Source organism: Colius striatus, chromosome 4 (genome assembly GCF_028858725.1).
Source record: "Colius striatus isolate bColStr4 chromosome 4, bColStr4.1.hap1, whole genome shotgun sequence".
NCBI lineage: Eukaryota > Metazoa > Chordata > Aves > Coliiformes > Coliidae > Colius > Colius striatus.
The window spans coordinates 32486614-32512750 of NC_084762.1; the positions used below are offsets into that span (position 1 = coordinate 32486614).

General features: G+C 38.7%; 1 protein-coding gene across 1 annotated transcript in view; it reads left to right on the forward strand.

The window, feature by feature from the left end:
• Positions 1-26137, forward strand: part of CTNNAL1 (catenin alpha like 1) — a 59767-nt gene that overhangs the window by 32228 nt on the left and 1402 nt on the right. The window contains exons 5-18 of the mRNA XM_061994992.1: positions 932-1021; positions 1329-1499; positions 2980-3180; positions 6055-6141; positions 8671-8829; positions 11594-11686; positions 11995-12145; positions 18671-18708; positions 21888-21938; positions 22029-22183; positions 22908-22956; positions 23773-23829; positions 23964-24083; positions 25968-26051. Of these exons, the coding sequence (XP_061850976.1) occupies positions 932-1021; positions 1329-1499; positions 2980-3180; positions 6055-6141; positions 8671-8829; positions 11594-11686; positions 11995-12145; positions 18671-18708; positions 21888-21938; positions 22029-22183; positions 22908-22956; positions 23773-23829; positions 23964-24083; positions 25968-26051 (1506 nt within the window). The remainder of the gene's footprint in view (positions 1-931; positions 1022-1328; positions 1500-2979; positions 3181-6054; positions 6142-8670; positions 8830-11593; positions 11687-11994; positions 12146-18670; positions 18709-21887; positions 21939-22028; positions 22184-22907; positions 22957-23772; positions 23830-23963; positions 24084-25967; positions 26052-26137) is intronic.

Sequence of the window (26137 nt, forward strand, 5' to 3'; positions counted from 1 at the left end):
GTTTTTCTTTTTCTAAACATGGTGATTTTGATCTTAAAAACTTTCTATAGTTGCTAAATAAGATTTTAATAAAAATGTCAAAACAAACTGCAACTGTTGTTGATCCTTTTCTGTTCCCCTTTTTTTTTTTTTGCTAATCTAGGGTAAATTATGACTAATTCTAACCGGTAAACTGTTTTCTTTTCAGTTGCCTGAATCTCTCTGTGAGCATTGAGAGGATCTTAGTTGTAGCTTTAAGTTCTTCTTCATGTTACAGCCTGTTGCATGTTGAGGGATTCATGTCTCAGTCTCTTCCTTCCCTCCCAACCCCCTCATCCCAATTTAGACTCTTAAATTCTTCTTTTGATTAACCTTGTTTGGAGGGGGCTGCAGGTATATCCTTCTCAGTGGAGAGTTCTTGAAAAGCGTCCATGCTCAGTGCCTTTATACAGAAGAATTGCTTTTTGAGCCTGTTAAAATTTTATTACTGGTATGTAGTAAATGTAACACTCAAGTAGACAAAAAATTTGTTTTACATTTCCTTCACTGCAGTACAATGAAAAGCTGGTATTCTCTATCTCTGCCTTACCCTCTCCTCACTTCAGCAAATGTGTTTTATTTAGTTATTCTTTTCCCCTTCATTTTTCTGTTTTATGAATAATGCTGTGTGATAAAGATAACAAAATTAGTGACAGTTTACATAACACACTCTATCTCAGAGATCTTCCTTCTTTGAAATCTGAACTGAATAGAGCTAAGAATAAATGCATAAATTAAAATCTGTCTGAAACCCAAGTTCTAGATCATGAGTTAGGCTGAAAATAGCAATTGTCAGACATAAGCTTTTTCACAACCCATCCATCTGGAAGAGAGATTCCTTTTTCTAGTCTCACAAGCAGTTAACATTTTTGATACTGTGTAATATTCAGGTCACTTTTTCATTTGGTGTTAGGATTTGAAGGATGAGAAGAAAAAGGCTCGAATGGCAGCATCTAGGGCTGTTCTTGAGAAGTGCACTATGATGCTCCTAACTGCTTCAAAGGTGGGTGAGCATGCATACACTTATACAGCTTCGATAAATCCAAGTATGGCATCTTACAGGATAGCTGGCTCTTTTTTCTCAGCCCCACTTTAAACTTTATGAGAAGAATGTACAAGTAAAGAATGAATAGAGGAAAATCTTTGTATTCTGAGTAACAGTGTGAATTCTACCAAACACAGTAGCAGTGTAACAGAAAGAACTTAACGTATTTTTACACAATCTTTAAATGCTTCCTGCTAAGGCAAGTCTATTTTGCTATACTACCTGCATACTCTTTCATAATTCTTACTTTCCTTTCTTTAAAAAGACTTGTCTGAGGCATCCAGACTGTGAATCTGCTCGTATAAACAAAGATGGTGTTTTTCATCGGATGAGAATAGCTTTGGAACAGGTAATAGAAATTGTAACTGACTCTAGACCAAATGGAGAAAATGAAATGGCCCCCATCAGCATATATTCTGGCATCAAAGAGTTCAAGGTAAGAGTAGAAACAATATTGTTTTCTTCAGCCTAATAAATTAACCTCAAAACTACAATTTTTGAGAAAAAATATCAATTACAAGTGGAGGAGTTGCATCTTTTCAGCAGTGTTAGTTTAAATATCTATCCCAAAATGTTAGAGAATCTGACAGGTGATCATAATTTCATTGTTACTGCCAAAATACACCTTCTGATTCTTGCCGCCCCCTCCTGAATCAGAATGCATTCAGAACTCATTGAGGTGTTGCCTTAATGTCTAATAAACTTAAGTATCAATCATAGAATCAATTTGGTTGGAAAAGACCTTTAAGATCGAGTCCAACCACTAACTTCACATTGCCAAGCACATCACTAAACTAAACCATATCCCTCAGCACCTCATCTACGTGTATTTTGAATATCGTCAGGGATGGTGACTCCACCATCTCTCTGGGCAGCCTGTTCCAGTATCTAACTACCATATCAGTCAAAAAGTTCTTCTGACCTCCAATCTAAACCTCCCTTGATGCAACTTGGGCCTATTTCCTCCTATCCTATTATTCATTACGGGAGAGAGTGCTGCCTGGGGTGGTTGTGGCCTAAGCACTTGGCCTCGTTGAGCCTTACTCGGTTAGCCTTAGCCCATCTCTCCAGCCTGTCCAGGTCCCTCTGAAGAGCCTGCCTGCCGTCAAGCAGGTGTCATCAGCAAACTTACAGTGCACTCAATCCCTTCATCCAGATTATTGATAAAGGTATCTGGATACCAATCAGTACTTCAGTTAATTAGTTATTTTTGGAACAATTCTTGCTTTGCAATTGGTAGTGTTTTCAAAACTGCACACAAAAGTATTCATCCAAACATTTAAAAGAGCAAACTTTAATTGAAAGGGAATTTTATGAATTGAAATTGTAGCTTAGTCATTTTTTTCCTGAAAAATGTTTTTAAAAATTTCATACTCACTTAAGAACAATTAATGAGCAACCATATCTTATTTATTTGGAGTACTTAATATTTTTATTGATTTTTAATTTGTTTTTTTATTCCCATCCCCCTTTTGGAATTTGATAGAAATGTTTGCAAAATGTCCCTGTTTAGAATTTGCTTGAAATGTTTACGAAATGTTCACACTATTCAATTTGCTACATGTACATTTTTAGAAGAATACTCAGATAATATGAATGTGGAAAGAGCAAATAAAATCTGAATACACAATGTATTTCTGAAACTTCCTGGAACTACTGTTTTACTGACAGTAGTAGAACAGAAATATACTTGCCCTTACTTCTGATAAGTGGCCAGTAATTTGCTGATTGTATTAGCACATTAAAAAAAAAATCCTGAACTGTAAACTGAAATCCAACAATACAAGGAGATTGTTGGATTATTTGGAAAATAAGCTAACAAAGTACAGGGGAAAAAAATGAAATTTGCTTTCTGCATTTACTTCACAACTGTATAACCACATACATTCTAAGGAACTGTTATACTTCTTTTTCAGAATAAGGTGGAGGGTCTTCGTGAGAATCTTTATTTTCTCTCAAAAGAGAACCTTTCAACAATGCTGGAAGTTATCCTGGAACATACAGAGGACTTCACAGACTCTGCCTATACCAGTCATGAGCACAGAGAACACATTTTGGAGCTGTCTAAACAGGCTAAAATGGAACTAGAGCAGCTGGTTTCAGTGTGGATGCAAGCTGTAAGAGCTTTTTAACAAAGTAAATCTTTTCACCTCTACTTTGGAAAGAAATTTTTAATGCATCTTTTGGTCAAAGACAAGAGAGCTGTGTATATTCCTCACAGTGAGAGCTGATCAAGGAAGCCAGAGTTTGTTCTGTGCTTCTGCAACTTGAATATATTCTGTCTTCCCCCTGCCCCAGTGGTGTTAAGTCTTTAGCAGCTAAATTGGACTGCTAGTGGTGGTAGACTAATTTTAATGAAGCTGTAAGTAGAAGCAAGAAGGCGAGTGGAAGTATCATTGCAGAGTCCTAAAAAGTTAGTTCTCTTGGTTGAGCAGTTAAGAGACTTCAAATGTCTTGATCCCATGGCAGTGACCACATTTTCTGTGTATAGTTTTCAGCAGAATATAGAAAGAACTTAAGCTGTTGAAATAGAAACTGTCCTAAAAACCTGCTTTTTTTTAATAATGTGGAGGAATGAGAGAGATGAGAGACGCTAAGACTTAACAGGCAATTTTTGTTGTCTTTCTACAAGGCTTAAATGATGGTAGTTTTCTTTCACATTAAGCCTCCCTCTGTCGTTTGTCTTACCTTGTTTCTTGATAATGACAGAAGATACTTGCAAAAGAGGCAGGAAGAGCAGAGATGGAAAATACAGTTTCTGTTTCAGATGTTGACTTGTTTTCCGTCATGTTCATGGAGAAAATTATAGCACAAAATCTTAACAAAACTGAAATATGTCAGATGTGTGCTAGTATAAGATACTTACTTGACTAAGGGTATTACTTGTGAGAAAGCATTTTTGCTCCTTTCTTCCTTTTTGAATCAGATGCTGCAATCACGTGCTCTTAAGGCAGTAGTGCAATTTGAAGAGCATATAAATCTTAGTTGATAATACAGACTGTTATTACAAAGATGACACATACAGAATATTAATAGCATAGAATTGCATAAGAACCTAAAACTGTGTTTGTCTTGGTGTTGGTAGTTCACCCTGCTAGGCAGCTGTGTAAGCACTGCTCAGCAACAGCTAATACATCCCCATCTTATCGACACTGGTTTTATCACAAATTCAAGCCAGCACCATACCAGACACTGGGAAGAAAGTTAATTTTGTTTCAGGCAAAACCAGTGTATTTTTATATAATACCAATATTTCTCTCACTGGTGGAAAATAATTACCTCTAAGACATTTACATGCTAAATTTCAAGTGATAGGAATGAGAGCCTACACGATCATGCTAATATATGATCCGTGAAAGTACTTGGGTGTGCACATGTGTGCTTATGCATTAAGTATTTTCATTAATAAATAACCAAGCTTAGCTGTGACTGAAGAGCAGTAAGCAGATAAAATAGCATCAGCTCACTGAGGTGGCTTTTTAGTTTCAGCCAGTGGCTTCATTGAAGCATGAACATGTTCGGAGGGACTTAATATAATTCAAGTGAGGCTGTTATTTTTTAAAGAAAAAGTATTATCGTGCCTTGGGGATAAATAAACTGGGGGATATGTAGAGCTCTTACAGTGACCAGTTATTTGCCTTTCCACTCACTGTACCTTCTTTTAGCAAGCAGAGTAACTGTGTCTGCAGTGAGGAAAGTGTTTGAAAACAGAAGTGTCTTGCAATCTAGGTTAAGTCTCAGTTAGAATGACATCACTGAACTGCTCTGTGTTTTTGTATTATTCTATGTTATTGAAAACTAAGCTAGAGTACAACAGGTAAACGAATGTTGCTGAACTAATTTTAAGTGGTTTTTAAATCCTTTCTGTGTATGTTCGAGCTCAGAAGATGACAAGCTACTGTCCTGCTTTAGGTTTTCCTGTAACCTCCCTTCACTTGTGTAGTTTTTGGGGGTTTTTGTTTGTTTGGTTTTTGGCTTTTTTTTTTTTAAGTTGTGCATACAAGGAACAAAAATGTGCACATTAAATAAATAAAGAAATTAAAAGGACACTGTAGTGAAGCTAAACATAGTTCTCTGTGTTAAAAGTGATTTTGTAATGTTACACTTTTACACAAACTACTTAAAGCATTACATTTGAGGGTCAGGTAGCTTTGAGACTTAGGTAAGAGCACCTGAGAAAAGGATCATGTTGGCTTGGGTGTTTTTTTGTTTCGTTTGTTTGTTTGTTTTGGGGATTTTTTTCCTGTAAATAAAATGGAGGGTGTGCTGTCAGTGTCTACACACACTTTGTGTATGTTTATATTGATTTAGACTGTGAGAGGCTAACTTTTTTTTCAGCTATGGCCTTGTTAACATTCCCACCTAAGGTAATGATTTCAAATATATTTTGGAGGAGAATGCAAAGTCATTGCCCCAGCAAGTTGAGTGGTTTCATAGATAGGTGCTATTTGCAGAAGTGGCAGCTCTGCCCTGAAGCTGTCTCAGCAGACTGTACTTGTTTAACCTAGACAATAGTCTAAAGTCTTAGAAGGATGGTTTAAGTAGCCTTTTTGTAATTCAGTATAAAACATTTGGCCTAATGTTCTAGGTAGCACTTTCTTTTAAAAGGGTGTTTATATTTAAAAAGAAATACTGCAAAATACCTTAAACTGTTGCTCTGGTTTAGGATGTTTATATAAAATATTTTTGTAGTTTGTAAAGCTTAAGGAGACCCTTTTCCTGAAAAAAAATCTGTGATGATTAGAAATAAATTCCTGGTGGATAGAACCAGTCAGTTAGCTTGCATCACTATTATTTTTAGATTGATTTGGTGATAAATGTTTCCATAAAAGCATTTTTCAAGCAGAATATACACAGGATGTGCAAATGAAAACATGTAGAAAGAAAAGGTTGTCTTCTAAGGCAACTTGAAGTAATGACACATGACATGAAGGTGGGATTTACTGGATTTTTCGTGTAATGTTTTTGTTATTGCTTTCTTTGGCTTGTAGCAAAACCAGAAGACAAAGGATCTCATGGAAGACTTGGAAGTAGCCATTTTAAAAACATGCCAATGCATGAATGAACTTAAAAGAGAGGTAAGTCTAGTTTAAGCAAGAATAAATTGAATAAAAGCTTGAATTTCTTACTTACTGTATGTGACATTTTAATATAGGATCTTGTACCCAAACAGGCTAGTATCTATTCATAGGCAAAGGTAGCTAAATATTAATTCCACCTGGATAACATTGACTGCTCAAAAAAATCTTGCTGCATACTTAATAGAGGCAAAATGAGAATTTTTGTCTTCTGGCTTGTCATTCCTGCAGCTGTCCAGAACATTTGTACAGTGCTTTGAATCTGTTTCAGTTGTAGTTAGGTGCTTTGTGCTTTTGCTGTCAGGAGATGTCTTGGACACTCAGAAAACAGAGGGTATGTAATATGTGCACTTTGATTAATATTTTTGTTCAGCTGCTTTAACTGAGTAACATCATTCCCATGTGATGAATAATGACAAAGGGTTCCCAGTCAAACTAGCGTGCTATGTAGCTGGAATATAGTATGTCAAAGAAATAATTAATATCTTATATTTTCTCGCAACTGTATAAATGTAAATCTTACCTTATTGTCCTGTCCACATGTTTCCATTTATGGAAATGTCATGCAACAAAGACTACATGTTTACCACACTTAAGTTAAAGAACTTTGTCAGGTGACAATAATAGAAAATTACTTTCTGTAAACCAGCTAACAGAGGTGGCATAAAATACAAAATACTGTATTGCCCGTGCTGTAGCTCCATATTAAGGGCAATGCAGGCAAAAATGTAGCACCCTGGTTTAGAAATTACAGAGAAAAAGGAATGTGTGGGGATTTCTAGATGAACAAATCTTAAGTTACTCATGACTCGCTTTGGTGACCTGTAGAGTGTGAAAGCTTGCTTAGTAAGAGCTTTTTAAAATGCACAGGATTCATGCAACCTATAGAAGTAAATTTAGAGTATTATGTCATTTTCCTTGTTCTCTGTGTAGTAATTGGAATGATCTCAGGGTAGCTGTGCTTCTGTACATGGCTGAGGAGAACTGTCCCATCAGTCTGAGTTTGGGTGCTGCAGTATATTAGTCAGCAACCAGGATCTCTGTTGATGAAATTTAAGTATTGTGACTCTAAAGTGGTTTTGAGAGCCTATGTGGCTGAGAACACAAGACAGCTTTGTTAAAAGTAGTTCTTTCCCATCTCTGTCACTTCATGGAAGAAAAAATATGTTCCTTCCTTGCAATGATTTTCCTGTTAATGATCAGAGACAGCTTTAAGTTAGAAGTGTCTTTTTCTAGTTCAGGATGAAAAGAATCTCTAATGAAAAGATAATCTTTGTGTAGTCTATATATAACTAAGAAATGCCGGTTCCTACTCTAACATTTCAAGCCTTGCATACATCCTTTCTACAGAGCTGACTTCATTTCTGAGATTGGTGGTTTTTGCTAAGTTTTAATGGCATGTGAGCAACACTATATAAATAGTTGATAACAAGTTGTCATAGTTTATTTGTTTTTCTCTAAAAAACGGTTCCAGGAGGTTTTGAGGCACCAATTCAAGTTTCTTGTATGAAACTGAAAAAAAAAATCCAAACAAATAAAAATACCCCAGAAAACTTAATTTTGGACTGCACATGAAGTACTGTGAGGGGAAGGGGATAAAAACAGGTAGAGCCCAGTGAAGTGAAAAACCCAGCATGTTGATCTAGTAAGCATTCTCTTCTCTACAGTGTTACATCTTCAAGCTCATGATAGTCTTTTGAGCATAAGAAGGCTCTGCTGTTTATAAAGAAGTTGATATCGTGGTTTGACCTATGTTTTTCTAATGGAGATAATTACAGGGCATAGGTAAATCTGCTGTGACTAGTCAGTAGAGCTAGCAGCAGCAGTCGCTGATTTGTCAAGCAGAGTCCTTCAAAGCACAATCTCAGAAGGTCTATGGGTCTGGATTTAGGGATATGTTTCAAGGAGGAAGCTTCTTGCTTGTTGGGAGTGTAGGGAGAGTGTTTGAGACTTCAAGGGCCATCTTCATCTACATTGTCCTTGCAAAGAATACGCTTTTTATTTCCCTAAAGCTGTGTACAAGCTGATTATATGCAAACTTTTCTTTGCATCCCTGAGAATTCAATTTATTCATAGCAACTTAATTTTTAATATATTATGTAAAACTGTGTGGCATCAGTCTGATTCACACAGTTTAATGCGCATCCTTCATGAGGAGTAGAGTGACCACTGTGCCATGCTTACACTGAACTTGGTGCCTCACAAATGCATGCACCTGTTTTCTCCCAGCTATAACATCATCAGAAAGCAGCAGTGTCCTCATGTCCTCGTTTTACCCAGCTGTTCTTTTGTTTCTCTCCATATGTGGTTGCGGAGTGGGAGGTGTTTTGGAATGCAGTAGATTTTATCTTTGTACTTTGAATAGTAATTGAAGAATTAAAGCCACAAATTATCTTCGGGGTGTATATGAGCTTTCATGGCAGTAAATTTTTCACTTGTAAAAATCAACCTGTCTCAAGTTTATTGACTTGGTATTGGACATTTTTTTTTCCCTTCAACTGTTTATCTCTCCTTTTAATGCTACTCAAGGTCCACAGTGCAGCAACATCTTTGGCAGCAGATCTGCTAAAATACCATACGGATCATATGGTTCTCAAAGCATTAAAAATTACAGGAGTAGAGGGAAATCTTGAAGCTGTAGCAGAATATACTTGCAAGCTGTCAGAGCAGAAAGAACAACTTGTTGAGGTGAGTTCCCAGCTGCTTTAGTTTCAAAAGGCACTTAGAAAATGAGTGGCCAGAAATGTCTTAATCTCTTCTTCAGGAAGGTTTCGGTCTGTGCTTTTTGTAGCTTTTCTTTTATTTTCCTGCTATACTGCTGACTTTTGTGTTGTCCTTGTGTTGTGGTTTTGCCCAGCCAGCAATGAAGCACCATGACAGTCTCTTGCTCACTGCCCCCCCGCCCCATCCCCACCCTCCTTAGGATGACAGAGGCCCCAGAGAGATGGGAGTAAAAAGATATGCAAGGTTGTTGTGGATTAAGACAAGGGCAGGGAGGGCTCGCTGCCAGTTAGGTTCTGGGCAAAACAGACTCCAGTACTTGACTTAGAGAAAGTAGGAAAGTTTGTTCTACTGCCTACAAGAAACAGAACAGAATAAAAGCAAAAAGGGAGTAGGATGATGAGAAAATTACAACCAGCACTTTAAGATCTCCCTCCCCCATCCCTCCTTTCTTCCCGGGCCCAGCCCACTGCTCCCAATATCTCTACCTCCTCCCCACACAAGGGCTCAGGGGGGCAGGGAGTGGGGAATGTGGTCAGTCTCTCACAAATGGGCTGTGCCGCTTTGCTCTTCTCAGATGAGGACGACTCCTGGCATTCTTCCCCTTCTGCAATACAGGGTCTCTCTCATGGGACACAGTCCTTAATGAGCTTCTCTGGTGTGAGATCGTCCCAGCAGCTGCAGCTTCTGCCGATACAGGGTCCCTCACACGGGACGCAGTCCTTAGTGAACTTCTCTGGCATGGATTCTTTGCCACGGTTGCAGTTTCTGCAGATACAGGGTCCCTCTCTCGGGACAAGGCCTCTTCTGGGCACAATTTTAGTGAGCTGCTTTGGCATGGGTTCTTCCCCACAGTTACAGCTTCTGTGAATATGGGGTCCCTCACACAGGACACGGCCTCCTCTGGCCGTAGTCACTGCCCCTGATGCGGGGTCTTTAATGAAATGCAAACAAATACCAGCTTCACCAGTCCTCTCCGCAGGATGCAGGGGAGTCTCTGCTCCAGCACATCTCCTCTTCTCTTTCCTCACTGACCTTGGAGTCCACATGGTTGCTTCTCTCTCTCTTCCCATTCCTTGCACCACCACCAACCAGAAAAGAAGGGAGAGAAGGAGGAAGAAACAGGAAGAAGAAGGAGGAAAAAAGACTCTTCTGGCTTCTTAAAAAGTGACTGTGGAGCCGTTTTATTGGCTCAGCCCCAGAAGTGGGTCTGGCTCAGAGTTGGGGAGAGTTTTGAGTAACACCTTACAGGAGCCATCTTTACAACCCCTTCCCCCTTACCAGAAATGACTGTCACATCAAACCATGACACCTTAGTAGATAGAGTCTGAGCCACAGGTGTCACTCTGGCACACAGTTGTTGTAAAAGGGATGTACAGTTGTACCCAATTCTCCTGGATCTAGACTTAATATGTGTATATGTATATATTTGGGCTAAAATATTCATTTAAAAGTAAATTTCTAGATCCATGTAGAGATGATAGCCCTTTTTTTTTTTCAAGCATCAGGCATCCAGCAACAGCTGAATCCCCAGACACATTTTAAGAGTGCTGTGAATGTAAGGTTAGGTTTCTTATCGCTGTGAACTTGGCTGTCTTGAAGATCTTGTGTAGGTTTTTCCAGTCAAGATGGCCGCTGTAAATCTTTTCTCCCTTGTGAAAGGCAGTTTGTATGTTTCCTGCACTAATACCTTCATGGTTTTGTATGGTAGTGTTCACATGTGAACAAATAGGTCTTCCAAGACTACTGAGAGACCATGGCTCTTGGGAGTTAGCATGGACAGGATGCCTGCTGCCTGTACCTTGTTGCTGTCCTGTCTGATGGATGAGCAGGAGACATGCAGTAGGAGACATGCAAAGATATACCACTTGGGTCTGGATTCCAGCAGCTGTATTTGCACAGCATCTAATACTCATTAATTTGTAATAAATTCTTGTTGGGCTTGAGGATTCATCCCAGGGATATGACTGTGCGGAAGCAACACCATTGAACTTCTGGGACTGGCAAACCAACACTGTGAGGTTTTAATTTTGGCTTTAATGTCTCTTCTCACCGAAATACTAATGAGTCACAGCGAGACACTGATTATATTTTTTCCAGGTGTAACCATGAGGTTAAATAGTGTTTGTATGTGAGGCCTTACGGTATTTCTGAGGATGGACAGTGCAATTAGTTTCGTATGTACTGTCTGTCTTCTAAATTCTGGTTTTGATCTGAAAATTTGTTCCTTCTCAGCCCAAAGTTCACTCTTAATCTTAAAAAAAAAGAAAAAATATACTACACTTTGTTTACTCTGAAAGGAAATAGAATTTCTTCACCCAATTGGTGCTGATTCACTCAAAGATAATTCAGTCTCCTGGATGACAAAAGCCTAAGTTTTGGTTGCTAAGTGCTGAGTAAGCCTGTTTGATGAAGTCACACTACCAATTTTCCAAGTTCTGTAGATGTCTCACTACTTCCGGGTTTATTCCTGATATGTGAAATAGTTGGTTTATTTTTCTTTCTTTATTAAAACTTTTCTCTCTCTTGGTGCTTTTCTTCACATTCCCTGTTTTTATTGTAAATGTTTGCCGAGACACAAACACCCAGCTTTGTGGTCCCCAATAAGCTTCTGAAAGAACTACCAATATCTTTTGTGTTCGTGTATATGTGTTTGTGCACCTTTTCTCACTACTAATGAAAGTTTATTTTGTACCATTCTTTTCTTTTTAAATTTATGAAAACTATTCAGATGTGTCGCTTATTGAGGCATGTTTCTGGAACTGAGCCCCTTGAGATTACTTGCATTCATGCAGAAGATACCTTTCAGGTCACCGGCCCACAGGTATGCTTAGCTTTTTTCTGGCCACTTGTACTGGACATAAATCAGTAGAAGTTACTTGTATGAATTTTTTGGGGACCTAATGTTGAACTCTTCAAAGTAAGCTTAAGGAAGAGTTACACTTTAATGTTGGGCAATAGCTAAAAAATGCACAAGGATGACGGTCAAGCCTGCAAATGTCCTGTGCATACACCACTAAGACGTAATAGTAGCAGTTTAATTTTGTGGTTTGCCTGTGAAGGCATTTATGAATGCATGTGCAACACTTATGTACTAGGACTTCGATACCAAATATTTTGTTCCCTCTCCAGATAATTTCTGCTGCAGAAACACTGGCATTACATCCCTCTAGCAAGATTGCAAAAGAAAATCTTGAGGTGTTCTGTGAGGCTTGGGAGTCTCAACTGAGTGACATGTCTATGTTGTTAAGAGAGATCAATGATGTGTTTGAAGGAAGAAGAGGTAAGACTATTATGTACAAATAGAAAAATGTAGTATTTAGGAAATACTGTTTTCTTAAGAGAAGGGAGCAGTAAACAGTCGTGTGTCACATATGACAATGTGAAATCTGGTTAGCAATACCCAAATATATTGGGTTGCTATAGATGTCGAGTGAGGATGCCTATCAGATGTTTTTTTTAAGGAAAAGCAGGTGAAAAATGAAACTTCCTGCACTGTGCTTAGTTCAGCAAAATCAAATGCAGTTGTTCAAAGGACACATAAGTATGGACTGAGGTCTTTGCCAGCAGTGTCCGAATATTAGGAGTGTATGGCTTTCATCCCACATTTTGGTTTGTTTAAGACACACCAGTTCATGACAATTAAGATGAATTATGTGACATGTTTGTTTAATTTCTTGTATTTCTTGGGAAAAAATATTCTTTACTGTCAGCTTGTCTTGTATTCGCTTCATAATATAGTGAATGTAGTTATTTGATTTTCAAACTGCTGTCCTTTCTCCTGGATGGAATCTTTGACGACTCTGCACAATCTTGGGATATTTTCTCTGGTTGGTAAGTTTATTGGTATTTGTACAACATGTAGAAGAAAAACGTTGTAATCTTCAGGAAAAAAAAACCCCAACTGTGTTTACTTTTAGCATAGGGTAGTTTACCTTTAAAGTGGAAGCCAATTAGATTTTCATTTTTATCTAACATAACTTTTTTGTTCAGATGATGTCTTTAGTGTAGCCTATCATACTTCTTGTGTCTATGTATTTGTTTCAGTTTTTAAGGTATAATTACATACAGATAGAATGTGATGTACAATAATACTGAATGTCCTGTGTTTTTAAGAAAATCACTCAGGTTTAAAAGCTTAGATTTAGTTAAACACAGGGACTTCATCTTTTTTGTATCGAAGATACAGGAAAAGTAAAATCCTTATTCAAGTTAGGTGACACTTTATCAGTGATACAATACTTCATCTTGCTATTATTAGTGTAAGACCTTTCATTTTTAGAATTTGTTTTAGCAGTTTAGCTTTATGTACTTGATCAGGTTTTTGTGTAAGCAGTTCTTTCGACAACTTTGTGAGGGCAGTAAACAACCAACTGCAGGGCAGAAATAAGATCTTAAGTTGTTGCTCCTGTTTGCTGAGTGAATGTGTTTGCTGGATGAATGTGTGTCTGAACCTGAACGTTTGTTGGAGGAAAACATACATGGAAATTCTGAGTGGTATTACAGCAATTGTATGTAGTGCAGGTTATTGGGAATTTGAGGCGTTTGACAAATATGTGATTGTTGCTCTGCTTGTTCTTCCATCTTGGTCTGGAATGCACTATAAAGATGTGTAGCAATCAGATCATGTTTATAGGCCTTTTAACTTTCCTTGGGGTGTTTTTGTTTGTTTTGGAGGCCAAGGACATACTGCCTTTCTTTAAACAAAGCATTAAGTTTTATATAATGTGAGTTAAAATATGATATTACTCTAATATTAATGTGTTACAATAAATTTGGAACTTGTAGGGCTGATCATGCAGTATCTGATTTTGGGTTTTTTTCCTATTCATACAATTGTGTAGCAGGCTTGAATGATAATCTTTTCCTATATTTATATGTGTGTGTGTGTGTACACACACATATGCACACACACGATATATATATTACCAAATTAAAAAATAATAGGATATGCAGCCACAGCAAAGCAAATACTTGACTCTCCAAACAAATAACTCCTGAAGTGTTGTGGCAGGTTCCCAGCCTCTCCTGTAGTTAAGATTTTTTCTTCTTTTGTGTCTGTTGACAGCAAATAACAGACATTTTCCACAAGTGATACTTTCTAATTTCCTTAAAGCATCATTTCGCAAGGCAACCCGGGGTCCTTTCTCAAAGGAAAGAAAAGAGAATGGGTAGATGTTGCTGAGCATGTTGGGGGCTATAGTGTTTGTGTGGGCTTGGAAGCAGTGAAGAACATCTTCTCCTGCTTGGCATAGCCAGATGAGTCTGTTCTTGTTAGTCTCTCATTTCTTCGGTATTCCTTCCATCATGGATAGTTCTGATAGCACCATTGGGAAGACAGTAACTGTAGCATATATTCTTTGTATGGCCATCAGTGCATTAGGTCTTGTATTGACAAAGCTATGCTTAAGAAATTATGTTCCTATTTACCTCATTGCATGACCTGGCCTATTAAGGGATGTATCTTTGAATCTGGATTGTTTCATATTAACTGTTAGTTACCTCCGTAGGAATAATTTGGTCTCATATATGCACCCATCTTCTACAAAGTTTTCCTTTGTATCGTGAGCTAATCTTTTTTTTTGTTTGCTTGCTTTCTCTTATACTTCAGAGTGACTCGTCAAAAAAAGGAAAAAAAATCTTACACAAATACTCCCACCTTTTTGCTTCCAGAAATTACTCTGAAGTTACCTTGCCACCTTCAATGATTTTTTTCTCTTCAAAAACACCACTGATAACCCAATAAATAAATTAAACTAAAATATTTATTTGCCAAGTGATTGTAAGAGTGGCATTCACAAAACTTTTGTGTCCAAGTTTCACAGTATTTGATAAGATTTTATTTCTCTTGTCATGATACCTGTCTTAATGTTGAGGTTGGTAAAAGTGTCTTTGTTTTACAGACTAAAATGTAACAAGTGCTTTATTCCTAGTAGAATTGTGATTGTGTGTAATGAAAGACAGAATTACAGTAAGAAGGTATATATATATTTTTTTCTCCTCAGTTTAAATACTTGTATTTTTGTACTGCCAATTTAAATGTTTGGCTTGGTTAGAGAGTTCTGAACATAGCTGAAGAGGCAAAAAATGTATGGTAACTAAATGTGCTGGACACATCAAATAAAAGAAGCATTTTTCTGATTACACAAGATTCACATAATTTATACTCACTCCTTTATTTTTACAAGCAATTGCAAAACTTGTTACCAAGTGTTTCTTTCCTATCAGTAGATTAGGTATTTCTCTTACTGAGGTTCAAAGCTCACAGGACAAAGACAGAGATTTAGCTTGCAAATGGAGCAATATTTTACTCAATTTCAATGTAATCACACCAGATCACACCCACATTGAAATGGGCTTGACTTTGGGAGGAGGCCGCACATGATGCGGGAGAGGTTGGTGAGCACACTATAGCCCAGTAACCCTCACATGCATTTTGAAAGTGTTTCTGTGCTACGCAGAACTGTGCTGTGGGGTGGAGGTAGAGGTGACTGCCTTTTCATTAACCCTAAACAACATTTTAATCCAAGGGTTAGGAGGCCCATTCTGTACAGGGCTGGTATTTGGAATGTTGAGTGGCTGCTATGGGATGAAGAGTGTTGGGCTCATCGTGAGAGTGGCTCCTGTCACATGGGAGGTTGGGTCCAGCCTGTGGAGGGGTTGGTTTGTTCTTAAAAGGTTATAGATAGATAGATAAAGATAAATAAACTTTGAGGTTCTTGCACTTTGAGATGCACTTTAGTAAGGCCTTCAACACAGTCTCCCAGAGCATCCTGCTGGAGAAACTGGCTGCCCATGGCTTGGATGGACCTACTCTGAGATGGGTGAAAAACTGGCTGGATGGCCAGGCCCAGAGAATGATGGGGAATGGAGTTAAATCCAGTTGGCAGCCAGAGACTGGTGGGGTTCCCCAGGGCTCAGTGTTGGGGTCTGTTCTGTTTAACCTTCATCAATGACCTCAATGAGGAGATTCAGTGCACCCTCAGTAAGTTTGCTGATGACACCAAGCTGGGCAGGTGCAAGACCTGCTTTAGGACAGGAAGGGTCTTCAGAGGTCCTGGACAGGCTGGAGTGATGTGCCAAGGCCAATCACATGAGGTTCAACAAGGCCAAGCGCTGGGTCCTGCACTTGGACCACAACAACCCTAGGCAACACTTCACACTTAGGGCAGAGTGGCTGGAAAGCTGCCCTGCCGAAAAGGACCTGGGAGTGTTAATCAACATCTGGCTGAATATGATCCAGCAGTGTGCCCAGGTGGCCAAGAAGGCCAATGGCATCCTGTCTTCTGTCAGAAATAATGTGACCAGCAGGACCAGGGAAGTGATTGTCCCCCTGTACTCAGCGCTGCTAAGGCTGTACCTTGAATATTGTGTCCAGTTCTGGGCCCCTCGCTACAAGGACATTGAGGTGCTGGAGCGTGTCCAGAGATGGGCAATGAAGCTGGTGAAGGGTCTGGACCACAAGTCTTATGAGGAACAGCTGAAGGAGCTGGGGATGTTTGGCCTAGAGAAGAGGAGGCTGAGAGGAGATATGATCACTCTCTACAGCTACCTGTGTGGGTCAATCTCTTATCTCTAGTAATGAATGATAGGACAAGAGGAAATAGGCTCAAATTGCGCCAAGGGAGGTTCAGGTTAGAGATTAGGAAGAACTTTTTCACTAAGAGGGTTATTGCGCATTGAAAGGGGCTGCCCATGGAGGTGGTGGAGTCACCATCCCTAGAGCTATTCAAAAGACACATAGATGAAGCGCCAGGGGATATGATTTAGTTCAGTGATGGGTTTAGCAATGTGAGGTTAGTGGTTGGACCTGATGATCTGAAAGGTCTTTTCCAACCATAATGATTCTGTGAGATTAATCACCTAACAAAAATATCTCTTATTGATCTGGTCTGTTGGATATCTTCCCCCCTCCCCACCCCCCAACTTTTTGGTTTCATCATGCTAGAGAGAAATGCAAATAATCCCTAGATTGCTCCCTTGTAACTTGGTCACAAGTGGGAGAATGATTTATGAAGATAACTTCCTTTTCTGCCCTCTCTTTCTTTTGTCTGCTTGATTTGTGAGGAGTTAATGACTGTGAGGATTTGGGAGGGCCATAGAATCACAGAATGGTAGGGTTGGAAGGGACCTTTAGAAACCATCTAGTCCAACCCCCCCTGTAGAGGAAAACATGTAGAAAACACATTAGGAAAAACAAAGGCAGACTTGTATAAAAGGAAGGTCAGAATATGATGAAAAGCCTTTTGCTATTTCAGCAAAGTTCTGACTGGCAAACTAAGGAAATAAAATAGCTGGAAAAAAATATATTCTGTTAGTGGAATCAGATACGAATCTTGTGATTGCACCAATATATTTTCTGATGAAGCAGGATTATCTCTAGCCTGAGTTGATCAATGATTTTGGAAGGTCTGGTATCTGTGGCTCCAGTGAAGTGGGGTTTCTTGTTTGGGTTTTTGGGTTTGGGGTTTTGTTTGTTTGTTTTTTCTTGGTGTTTTTTTAAATGTTCCGAGAAATAAATAGTGAGATATTTTCTCTTTCTGACTGTAGTGAGCCACTAAAACTTGGAAAGCCAAATAATGGGAATTGCTTGAAGAGCAAAACCATTTTTTTTCTCATTTCAATTTACCACCTCTTTACATTGTTTCCATAATTCTGAATGTCATTTTGTGTGTGTTATGTCCACTAAGTGTGACTTGGTATTCCTTTTGTTATGTCAAAGCTTTGTATTTGAACTTTTTAAACATGTCACAACAGATTTTTACAGAGCACCAAGGACATCTTTTGCACTACATTATTTTAGCTTTTGTTCTTGATATGTCTTACATGCTTTCTTACACACCCTTTAGCTGATGTTTTGATACATAGGATGTTGTAAATCGCTTCTTGTAATTTGTATCAGCCTTTATTGAAAAGTCGTGCTTGGATGCAGCTTGTGTCCTGGTAGCTCATTTTGTTCTTTGCCTCTTCCTTCCCCTACCCAGTTTTGCAATCTTAGAAAGGAAATATTACATTGTTCATACTTATCAAGTGGGTCGACAGACACTTGTCAGCTTACTGAAATTTGGTTTCTTTGGGAGTCAAATGCCTAAATATGGAGCTCATGATTTTTCTGTGGTGGCGGGATATAAAGAGCATAGTTTTTAAAAAGTGCTGAGGACTCAGAATGGAATTTCTTGAAGCAATGAGACAAGAGGAGAAAGTAGCAATTGTAGCAGGTTTTGTTGCTTGTCCTTTGTCTATTGGGATGCATCATCTCTACACAAACCTGATACCAATATTCATTATACTAGTCCTTTGTTTCTTCAGGTAAAATCTATTTTTCACTAGCTCTCAAGATTTTGTTTTATTTTTAGCAGACTTTCCTTTCCTGAATCTATTGTAACAAATGTAGTACCTGTGGTCTTTGTAGATAATTAAGTCTTCTGGTAACTGGAGCTCTAATCTAATTCGAATTTTAGACCATCTGACTCATGCCAAGAAAAACCTCAGATGGAACTACCATGGTATGCTCTGTACTTTGCTACAAAACAAGTGCATGTAGTGATAGTGACTCAGTCACTTGTGGATTGCATGCAGGGGACTAAAAATCTGATTGAGGGAGACTGTTCAGAGAAGCTTACCTAATGGCCAGATGCTGAGAGCTCGAATCTGAACAATACAGGGCTCTTGGTTTGTCTCTGGTTGCATGAGACAGAGAGGGAATCCTCTGCGGTATTCAAAGAAGAGGATGTACAGGTAAGGCATGTGATCTCGTTGGTTAAAATCTGCATACAAATTTTGGTGTAAATGTCTGTGTTCTTCATAGGAGAGAAGCGTGTCTACCTATCACTGCCCAGACCAGGGGTAAGTTGCTTTTGGGATTGTTGTATTTACTCTGTATCTGCTATTAACAAGTCAACTTCTTTCTTGGTAATGTGCATCCTGACCAGATGGCTGTCAGTGAAATATCAAACTCTGTCAGTTTTTTAGATGAGTTACAAAATACAGAAGACTAGGGTAACCAGTTACAGAATATGCTCTAATCACTTTGATTTTACATGAGCTTTAATTCCTCTTCATTAATATGATGGTTTTTTGCCATGTACTCAACTGTCATGCTGTAAAATAAGAAAAGCATTATTATGAAAACAGTAGGAATACATTGCAACAGACTGAAAATAAATCTTTGTAATCTGATTTTTTGTTTGTTTGTTTTTTGACATTACTGAAATTGACCTACTGGGAGTAGAGTGACATGTTCGAGCTTGTTGGCTCTTCAAATAATGGGAGTTTGTTTCTTCCTTTGATCTCATTTTTTATTATAGAGAAATAAAAAGCTACAACAAACATCCAGGTTTAGTTGTGAGGTAATTGCTACCCGTAGATGGTCGTAATTGGTATTACATTTGTGTTTCTGAGAGATCTGTGTGTTAGAAAACTTCCTAAACTCATGTAAGTAGTCATTTGATTCACTTGCTGCGTACTGAATCTTTTCACGGGTACAAAAATGAGGAAGAATCATCTCAGAAGGTACAATAAGCTCTAGCTTGTTTCTTCCTCTCTTTACGTTCTTTCTTTAACCTGTAGTGTTGAGGAGTTTGGGTGCAAAATGATTCTGTCTCCTGTTGTGCAATTCTGACTTCAAACACAATATGCTACTTCAGACTCTTAATGAAAAGAGAAAAGGTCATACATTATAAAGCCAACCTGTAGATTTAAACAGAATGTGTTGTTAGGCTGTGTAAGCATGAATGAATTTCATGGTTATGGAACTAAATATTGGGCCTGGAGAACAGATTGGTTCATAAGGTTTTTGTCCCTCACCAGTTTGGCTGAGCTACATAGCTTCTGGACTAAAGGCAACATAGAAAGAAGAGAGAAGTTTAAATTCAGATTCCCACTTACTGATTCATATGTCTTTTAAAAGTACTTTCAATAAAAATATTGTTCCCAGGATTGCAACAGTGCTTTGTTGTTGTTTGAAAGGTTGCTGCCTTCTTTTGAATTTTACAAGATGCATAAATTTGGGGGAGTTTCAATTAACCTACAGTTTGGAAGTAGATGGAAAATGTGGGTTACATCTGTAAGATAAAAGAGTTTCTTCACAGAGTAATTTGTTTGCCTGGTGCACTAATGTTTTTTGGTACTGCCTCTTCTCTCCCTGCTGCCATTGGAAGTCTGCTGTGCCAGGCTGGTGCCCACGCAGTCCCTGCACAGAAGGCAGGCTGTTCCTGTCAATCCAATTAGATTGCATGTTTTTTCTACATCTGTTTAATTGCGACTGTGCTGTTTGCTGGTGATGAGTGGCATCCTGGACCATGCTGTAGTTGAGAACAAAGCAGTAGTGATGATTCATGTGTGCTTCAATGCCCAAGTGTATTTTTCTCCACAGTATTAGATGTCAAATCATGTTTTAAAAGCAAAATAACTGCTTATGCAATTCTTAACAATTCTCCCATTCAAATAGTGTGAGTGAACACTAGAATGGAGAAAACTAAAGTCTGACAGCCTGAGGTTTCTGTAGTCATTTGAGGATAGAAAAACTTGCCTGTACCAGAGTCCTACTTTTCTTGAGTACCCTTTACTCGGCAGCTTCATTATTTGCCATACTTTGTAGCCCAAAGTTTGAGTTTACGTAGAAGTCTAGTTTGGCTTTGTATTTCTTTCTTCTTTTGACTCTGCCTTAAAACGAGCATTTCTTGAGTCACATCTCTAATATGCAATATGGCCAAACTTAAGTGATAATGAGGAGTATCAGTTCTTAGACTTTTTGCTAAATCTTTCAATATCAGATCAGCATTTCTAATACCCAGGTAGAATTACAGTGTCTAATCTGGGTAGATGTAAGATTCAGAATATTTGGGATGGGGAAAATGCCATGAAGGCTAAACTGAGCAGCAAATTGCAGTGAGAACTTCAATAATAGTACTTTATTTTTGTTCAGACTCTTGAAGTGAGAGGTGGAGGCTGCACCTGGAGCTTATTTCTGATGCTGTCTACAATGAATAGTGTGCTTTTCATTTTTTTTTTTCCCTGCAGGCATTATTGAGCTTAATTTGCCCAAACACTCCTACTAACGAATAGCAGCTCTTTTCAGATTCTCAGACAAGGATCTCAGTCCTACACTCTTATCACCCAGCCTCCTCCAATGCCTCATAGCTCTCTAAGTTCTGACAGCAGCTTTGTACTTTCCATTCCTCTGCACTCCAGTGCAGTTTCTGAATGTGGACTGTGGCTCCCGTGCCTGTCAGTTTTTTCAGTCTTTGCACAGTGACAGCACCAGCACGTGAAGTTAATGCCAGGAATTGCTGCTCTCTACATGCAAATCGATTTGAAACAAGTTGTGTGTTACTGTGTATGTGTGTTAAGCAGTGGGCAAGCTCTGCCTTGGCAGATAAGTAGTTCCACCCACATCAGTACCACTAATTAGTATTTAATCTTAGACTACATTTGGCTTGCAACCAGACCAGTGTTTTGGTAGTTCATGACTTAAATAAACGAAGGAAGGGAGATAAAAGAAGGAAGCACATAAAAAGGACCAAGGTGTCAGTATTTGTTTCCAGATGCTTCAACGAAGTAGCACAGAATAATGAGCTGCATCATTCCACTACCTTTTACCTGGGTTCTACTCTGGATCAGCTTGCTGCTAGATAAGTCAGCTTCCAAGTCCCTGTAACAGCAGTATCATCTTCAATAGACAAATCAGTGCAGTACTACTTGATTTTTAGTCCTAGGTGTTACTGAGGATTTGGAGGGTGAGGGGAAGAGATGATACTATGTGAGGAAGTAGAGTCTGAACTTTGAGAGAGGTCTTTTCCGTGAAACTTTGGGGTGTCTGTAGGCACAGGCCCAGTTTACAGGTGCTGTTCCAGAGGGATAGCCAGATCAGAATGGCTTCTCAGCTTCTACTGAGAAGTTTGTCTGAACCACTGGAACTCTCCTACAAAGCCTGTCTCTCAGTTATAGGGCCATCTTTGATGATTTGTTAGTAAAATGGCTACTAATTCCTTTTATTTAAAAGTATTATTTTTTGTTTTAAACAGAAGCATAATGCAAATCTGAAAGCATTAAAGCCAGTCAAACTAGATACTGAGGTAAGATGGCATCATTTTAGTAATTTTTTTTTTTTTTAATCTTGTCTGAAAAATGTTTTGAAGTGCCATAAGTCTGGTTACCATTTACAGGAACAGGCAAAAATTGCAAAGCTTGGATTAGAATTGCATCTGCTCACATCTGATGTAGATTCTGAGACAGAGAAATGGGAGGATCAGGAGAATGAGATTGTGCAACACGGTCAAGGCATGTCAAGTATGGCCTACTCCATGTACTTATTTACCAGGTATGCAGCATATTTTGGGGGGAAGAAGAGCCTTAACAGATTTTATAAGAAAGAATACAAATGTATGTTCTGAGTATAACTGGGAGAAGTTCAGAAAGGAGCTTTAATTTCTATCTGTGTTTTAGAAATTCTTGTCAATTTCTAAGCTGCTTGATAATAGTGCTAAACATCTTCTTCTTTATTGCTGAACAGCTATTTGAGTATCTCTTGGGTACAGAAAACATTTAAGAAGCATGTTCATAAATGCTTTCAAAATTAAGGGAATTAAAGCACAGGTATATAACCATAGATCAGAATTACTGATGTTTGCTGCACTGAAAGGTGTTCTTCTGAAACTTGCCCATGCAATGTCAGCTTTCTTATATGAAGAACTGGGGTTTTGGGGGGTTTGGTTAATAAGAGTTGAGATTTTTTTTTTCTTACCAATCATACCCAGTATGCCAGGGGTGTGGATTTCTGTCCTTGTTCAGCTGATGAGAACTGAACCATTGCTCTTTTCCCAATAGCACTCAAGCCACTAAGGTGTTTCTGTAATGTTCTGAAATGCAGCTCCTGTAGTAAGTTCTTGTTTTGCCATAGTATCTTCTAAATGTGTGATACTTTTTCTAACCCCAAACACACTGTGGAAACGTAGAGAGAGAGATACTGTGAGTTGTGCAAGTAGCATACAAAATAATCTACAGTCTATACATGGCATATATTCTGCTTTCATTATTTCCCACAGAGGAGAAGGACTTCTGAAAACTACTCAAGACTTATTTCATCAAGCAGAGGTAATATACTTTTAACAAAATAGGAGTTAGGCTCTCCGAGTGAAGAAGAAATTGGACTTAAAACTCTCATTCCTTACACATAAGTACAGCGTACCATGAATACACTGACAACTGTAGATCTTAAGCAGCCTAACTGGTACATACTTTCTGAAAGCCAGCTTATCAGTGTTCAAGTAGTAGATTCGGATAGCTACTACTGGTTAGTGAAACCAACAGGGTTAGGAGCAGGAATAACAAACTGGCGTTAGGGCAAATAAAATGCACTTCAGTGCATTAGTAGTATTCGTTGTGTCGCTTAGCTCAGTCCCGGATAGTGTTAACGGATGCTCCATCCTAGTCAGAGCAGCAGTATTTTCATGGGAAAGGAAGAAAGAAGACAAAAATCTGAATAACACTAACAGAAGACAGGGCCAAAGGAAGGAATGTGGTGTGCTGTTGCCAAGAGGCATGCCTGTGTTGAACAGAAGACTTGATTACCTTTGTCAGGGCAACAAACATGGCCAGGTGGTATCTACCCACACAGTTCTTGGTAGCTGCTAGAGGGCAAAAAATACTCAGAAGGCAGGGGTTTTTACATGCAAATGGAAAGAAAACCTTTAAATTTGGTTAACTGGGAGAATGGCAATTTGTAGCATAGCTTGTTACGGCAGTAGTCACTGCAAACTGCTGCCTTGTTAATTATAAAAGTATATGACTATCACAAACATTTCCTGCTACTTTTTTACTTTATAGCAAACTATTTATTAAAACAAGAGAGAAAAATAGCCTCCTCTTTGATTGTGGCTCACTTTGTTACATGCTTTTTACCTCTTTCAGATTTTTGCTACAGAGGGCACAAAGCTCGCTTCAGCTCTTCGTCCCTTTTCTGATCAGGTGATGTATGACCTCTGTAACTGCCATCCAGCTCATCACTAGTGATAGTGTTTGAAAGCTGGTCCTGTTGTCTTCTCTGGTAATACCAGAGTCTGTAACACAGAGTGGTTTTGTCTTGCCAAAACACGTTTCAGGTACATGATGATGATAAACCTTTGGTTCTGTTGGAGGCTGAAAAACTGATCTCTATGTGCAAGCAGCTCCAGATAACAGCTAAAACTTCTGTTCAGGGTAAAAGTGCTACATTTACAAAGGTAAGGTAAAAATTATATCTATTCCTGAAAGTAAGACCTAACTTGTTTTGAAATATGGTAATGTACTAATTTATGCTTCTGTTAAAATATGAAACAGTTCCCGACACCTGAACTTGGATGGACAGAGAACTATAAAAATGCTGAAGTCCAAAGTTGTATGCTGTTGTGCAAGCATTTTTGCTTGACATATGTCATTGCTGTCTCTTATGTAGAAGGGGAGTTTAGTTCAAGAACTGTTTAGTGCTTTACCTGTTTTGAGAAGCTGGTGTACAAAGTACAAACAGTAAGAACTGTTCCCCTTGCTGAAAAAGTTTTGTCTATTGGGACACCCTTCACTGCTAACTGTAATCCCAGCCTTTTACTGCACTGTCTTGGCTCAGGAAGGGATTTTCTTCAGTGCTGTTTCCTAGCTTTTTTCTTGTCCTCCCCCCAGAGAAGGGCCTCAGTGGCATTTATCATGACCTGACCATTCATGCTGAGAGTTGGACAGGAGGCAAAATATGGCACACTGGCAGCCAGCGCAAGTGGAAGCCTGCCAGTGGATGGCTTGGATAGCATTCCGCTAAAGGCTTATATGAATGTTTTCCTTAGGGAGCGGAAATATCCAGGTTTTGTATAACTGGCCAAGTGGCCACAGAGGTATCATTGACATCAATATTTTAAGGAACAGTTTATCTGCTCCTAGTGTAGCAATTTCAGAGTCTAAAGAATCAGTAAAATTAATAATGGGATTTTTTTGTCTTTCCTATTACTAAAAATACCAAGGTTTGGGGTTTGGATTCCACTGTTAGTGAAACAGAAATGTTCCCCAAGACAATGATGATCCTCAAGAAAACCATGTTCCTGGACTGCTCTTAAACAAAATTTTAAAATAGGTGTAAAGATGTCCGTAGGCTTGCACTACTCCATGTTGCCTTTTTACTGCTTACAACATTTTTCAAAGACCTTCTGTCATCATCTCTCTCAGCTTATCCACTAGATAAAGAGAGGTACTGGTATTTTATCATGCTGCAAGAGTTTTCAGCTGAATCATGAGATAGAGTAATACTGTATATAATACTGTAATCCACTAGATTACAGTAATAATGCTGTAATCCACTAGAGCTTTATTCAGAGAAATGTGACTGTAATTAAGCATACCTCACTGAGAAAGGACTTCAGTGATCAAAGTGTTAATGAAAGTAATTTGTATTTCTGCCACTGCAATAATTATTGTTACTGTTCTTATTGATGGTTAAATGTAACAAATTCCAAATCCCAAAGGCTATTACTGAAGTACACTCTGGCTTCTCAGCAGGTAGGTAATTTACCCTAAGACTGCCCAGAGTTTATTCTGGTATTATTTGTACTTGTTGTGAGTGTGTGTACAGCTGCCAGAAAAGTCTCAGCATTGTTATCACGAGAAGCAGAGCTGCAGACCTGAGACACGAATAGAGATCAGGGTTTCTGAAGAACACTTGTGGCATCAACTCAAATGCTTTAAGATTGAGACAACCCCTAGTGTAACTCGTCCCAAGGTAGAGATTAGGTGATGCATGGCTTCCTAAATCATGTTGACAGGATATAAAACTATGAAGAATTGTGATGGATTGTACTTAGATGGCAAGAGCTCCTTCCTAAGACACATTCCTGTTTAATATTACCAGTTCCTTCTCTGGGATGCATGTCATTCCCTTCCACTTTCTAGCTCAAGTCTTGGGTTAGCAGAAGGAATGCTGTTGCTTTACACATACTATACAAATTCAAAGGCAGCAGGCAAAACCTTTTGAACCTTTTTTGAACATTGCCTATTCAAGCTTGAAATGGATTATCATCTTATGCATTGACCAGTTGCATAACAGCAGCAGTGAGTGGTCTTGCTCTGCTCTTCATTGTCCTGTTTAGGTTGATGCATGCATTTTCAAAACACGGAATGTGATGACTCTGGTGTGCCAGCTTCTTCCACTTTGCTGCAAACTACTGAGAAAGGTGAGTACTTGGTTCATCTGCAGTATTTTAATGTTGGGTTTTTGTTTTGTAGTGGGTTTTTTGTTTCTTTGGGGGTTTGTTTATGA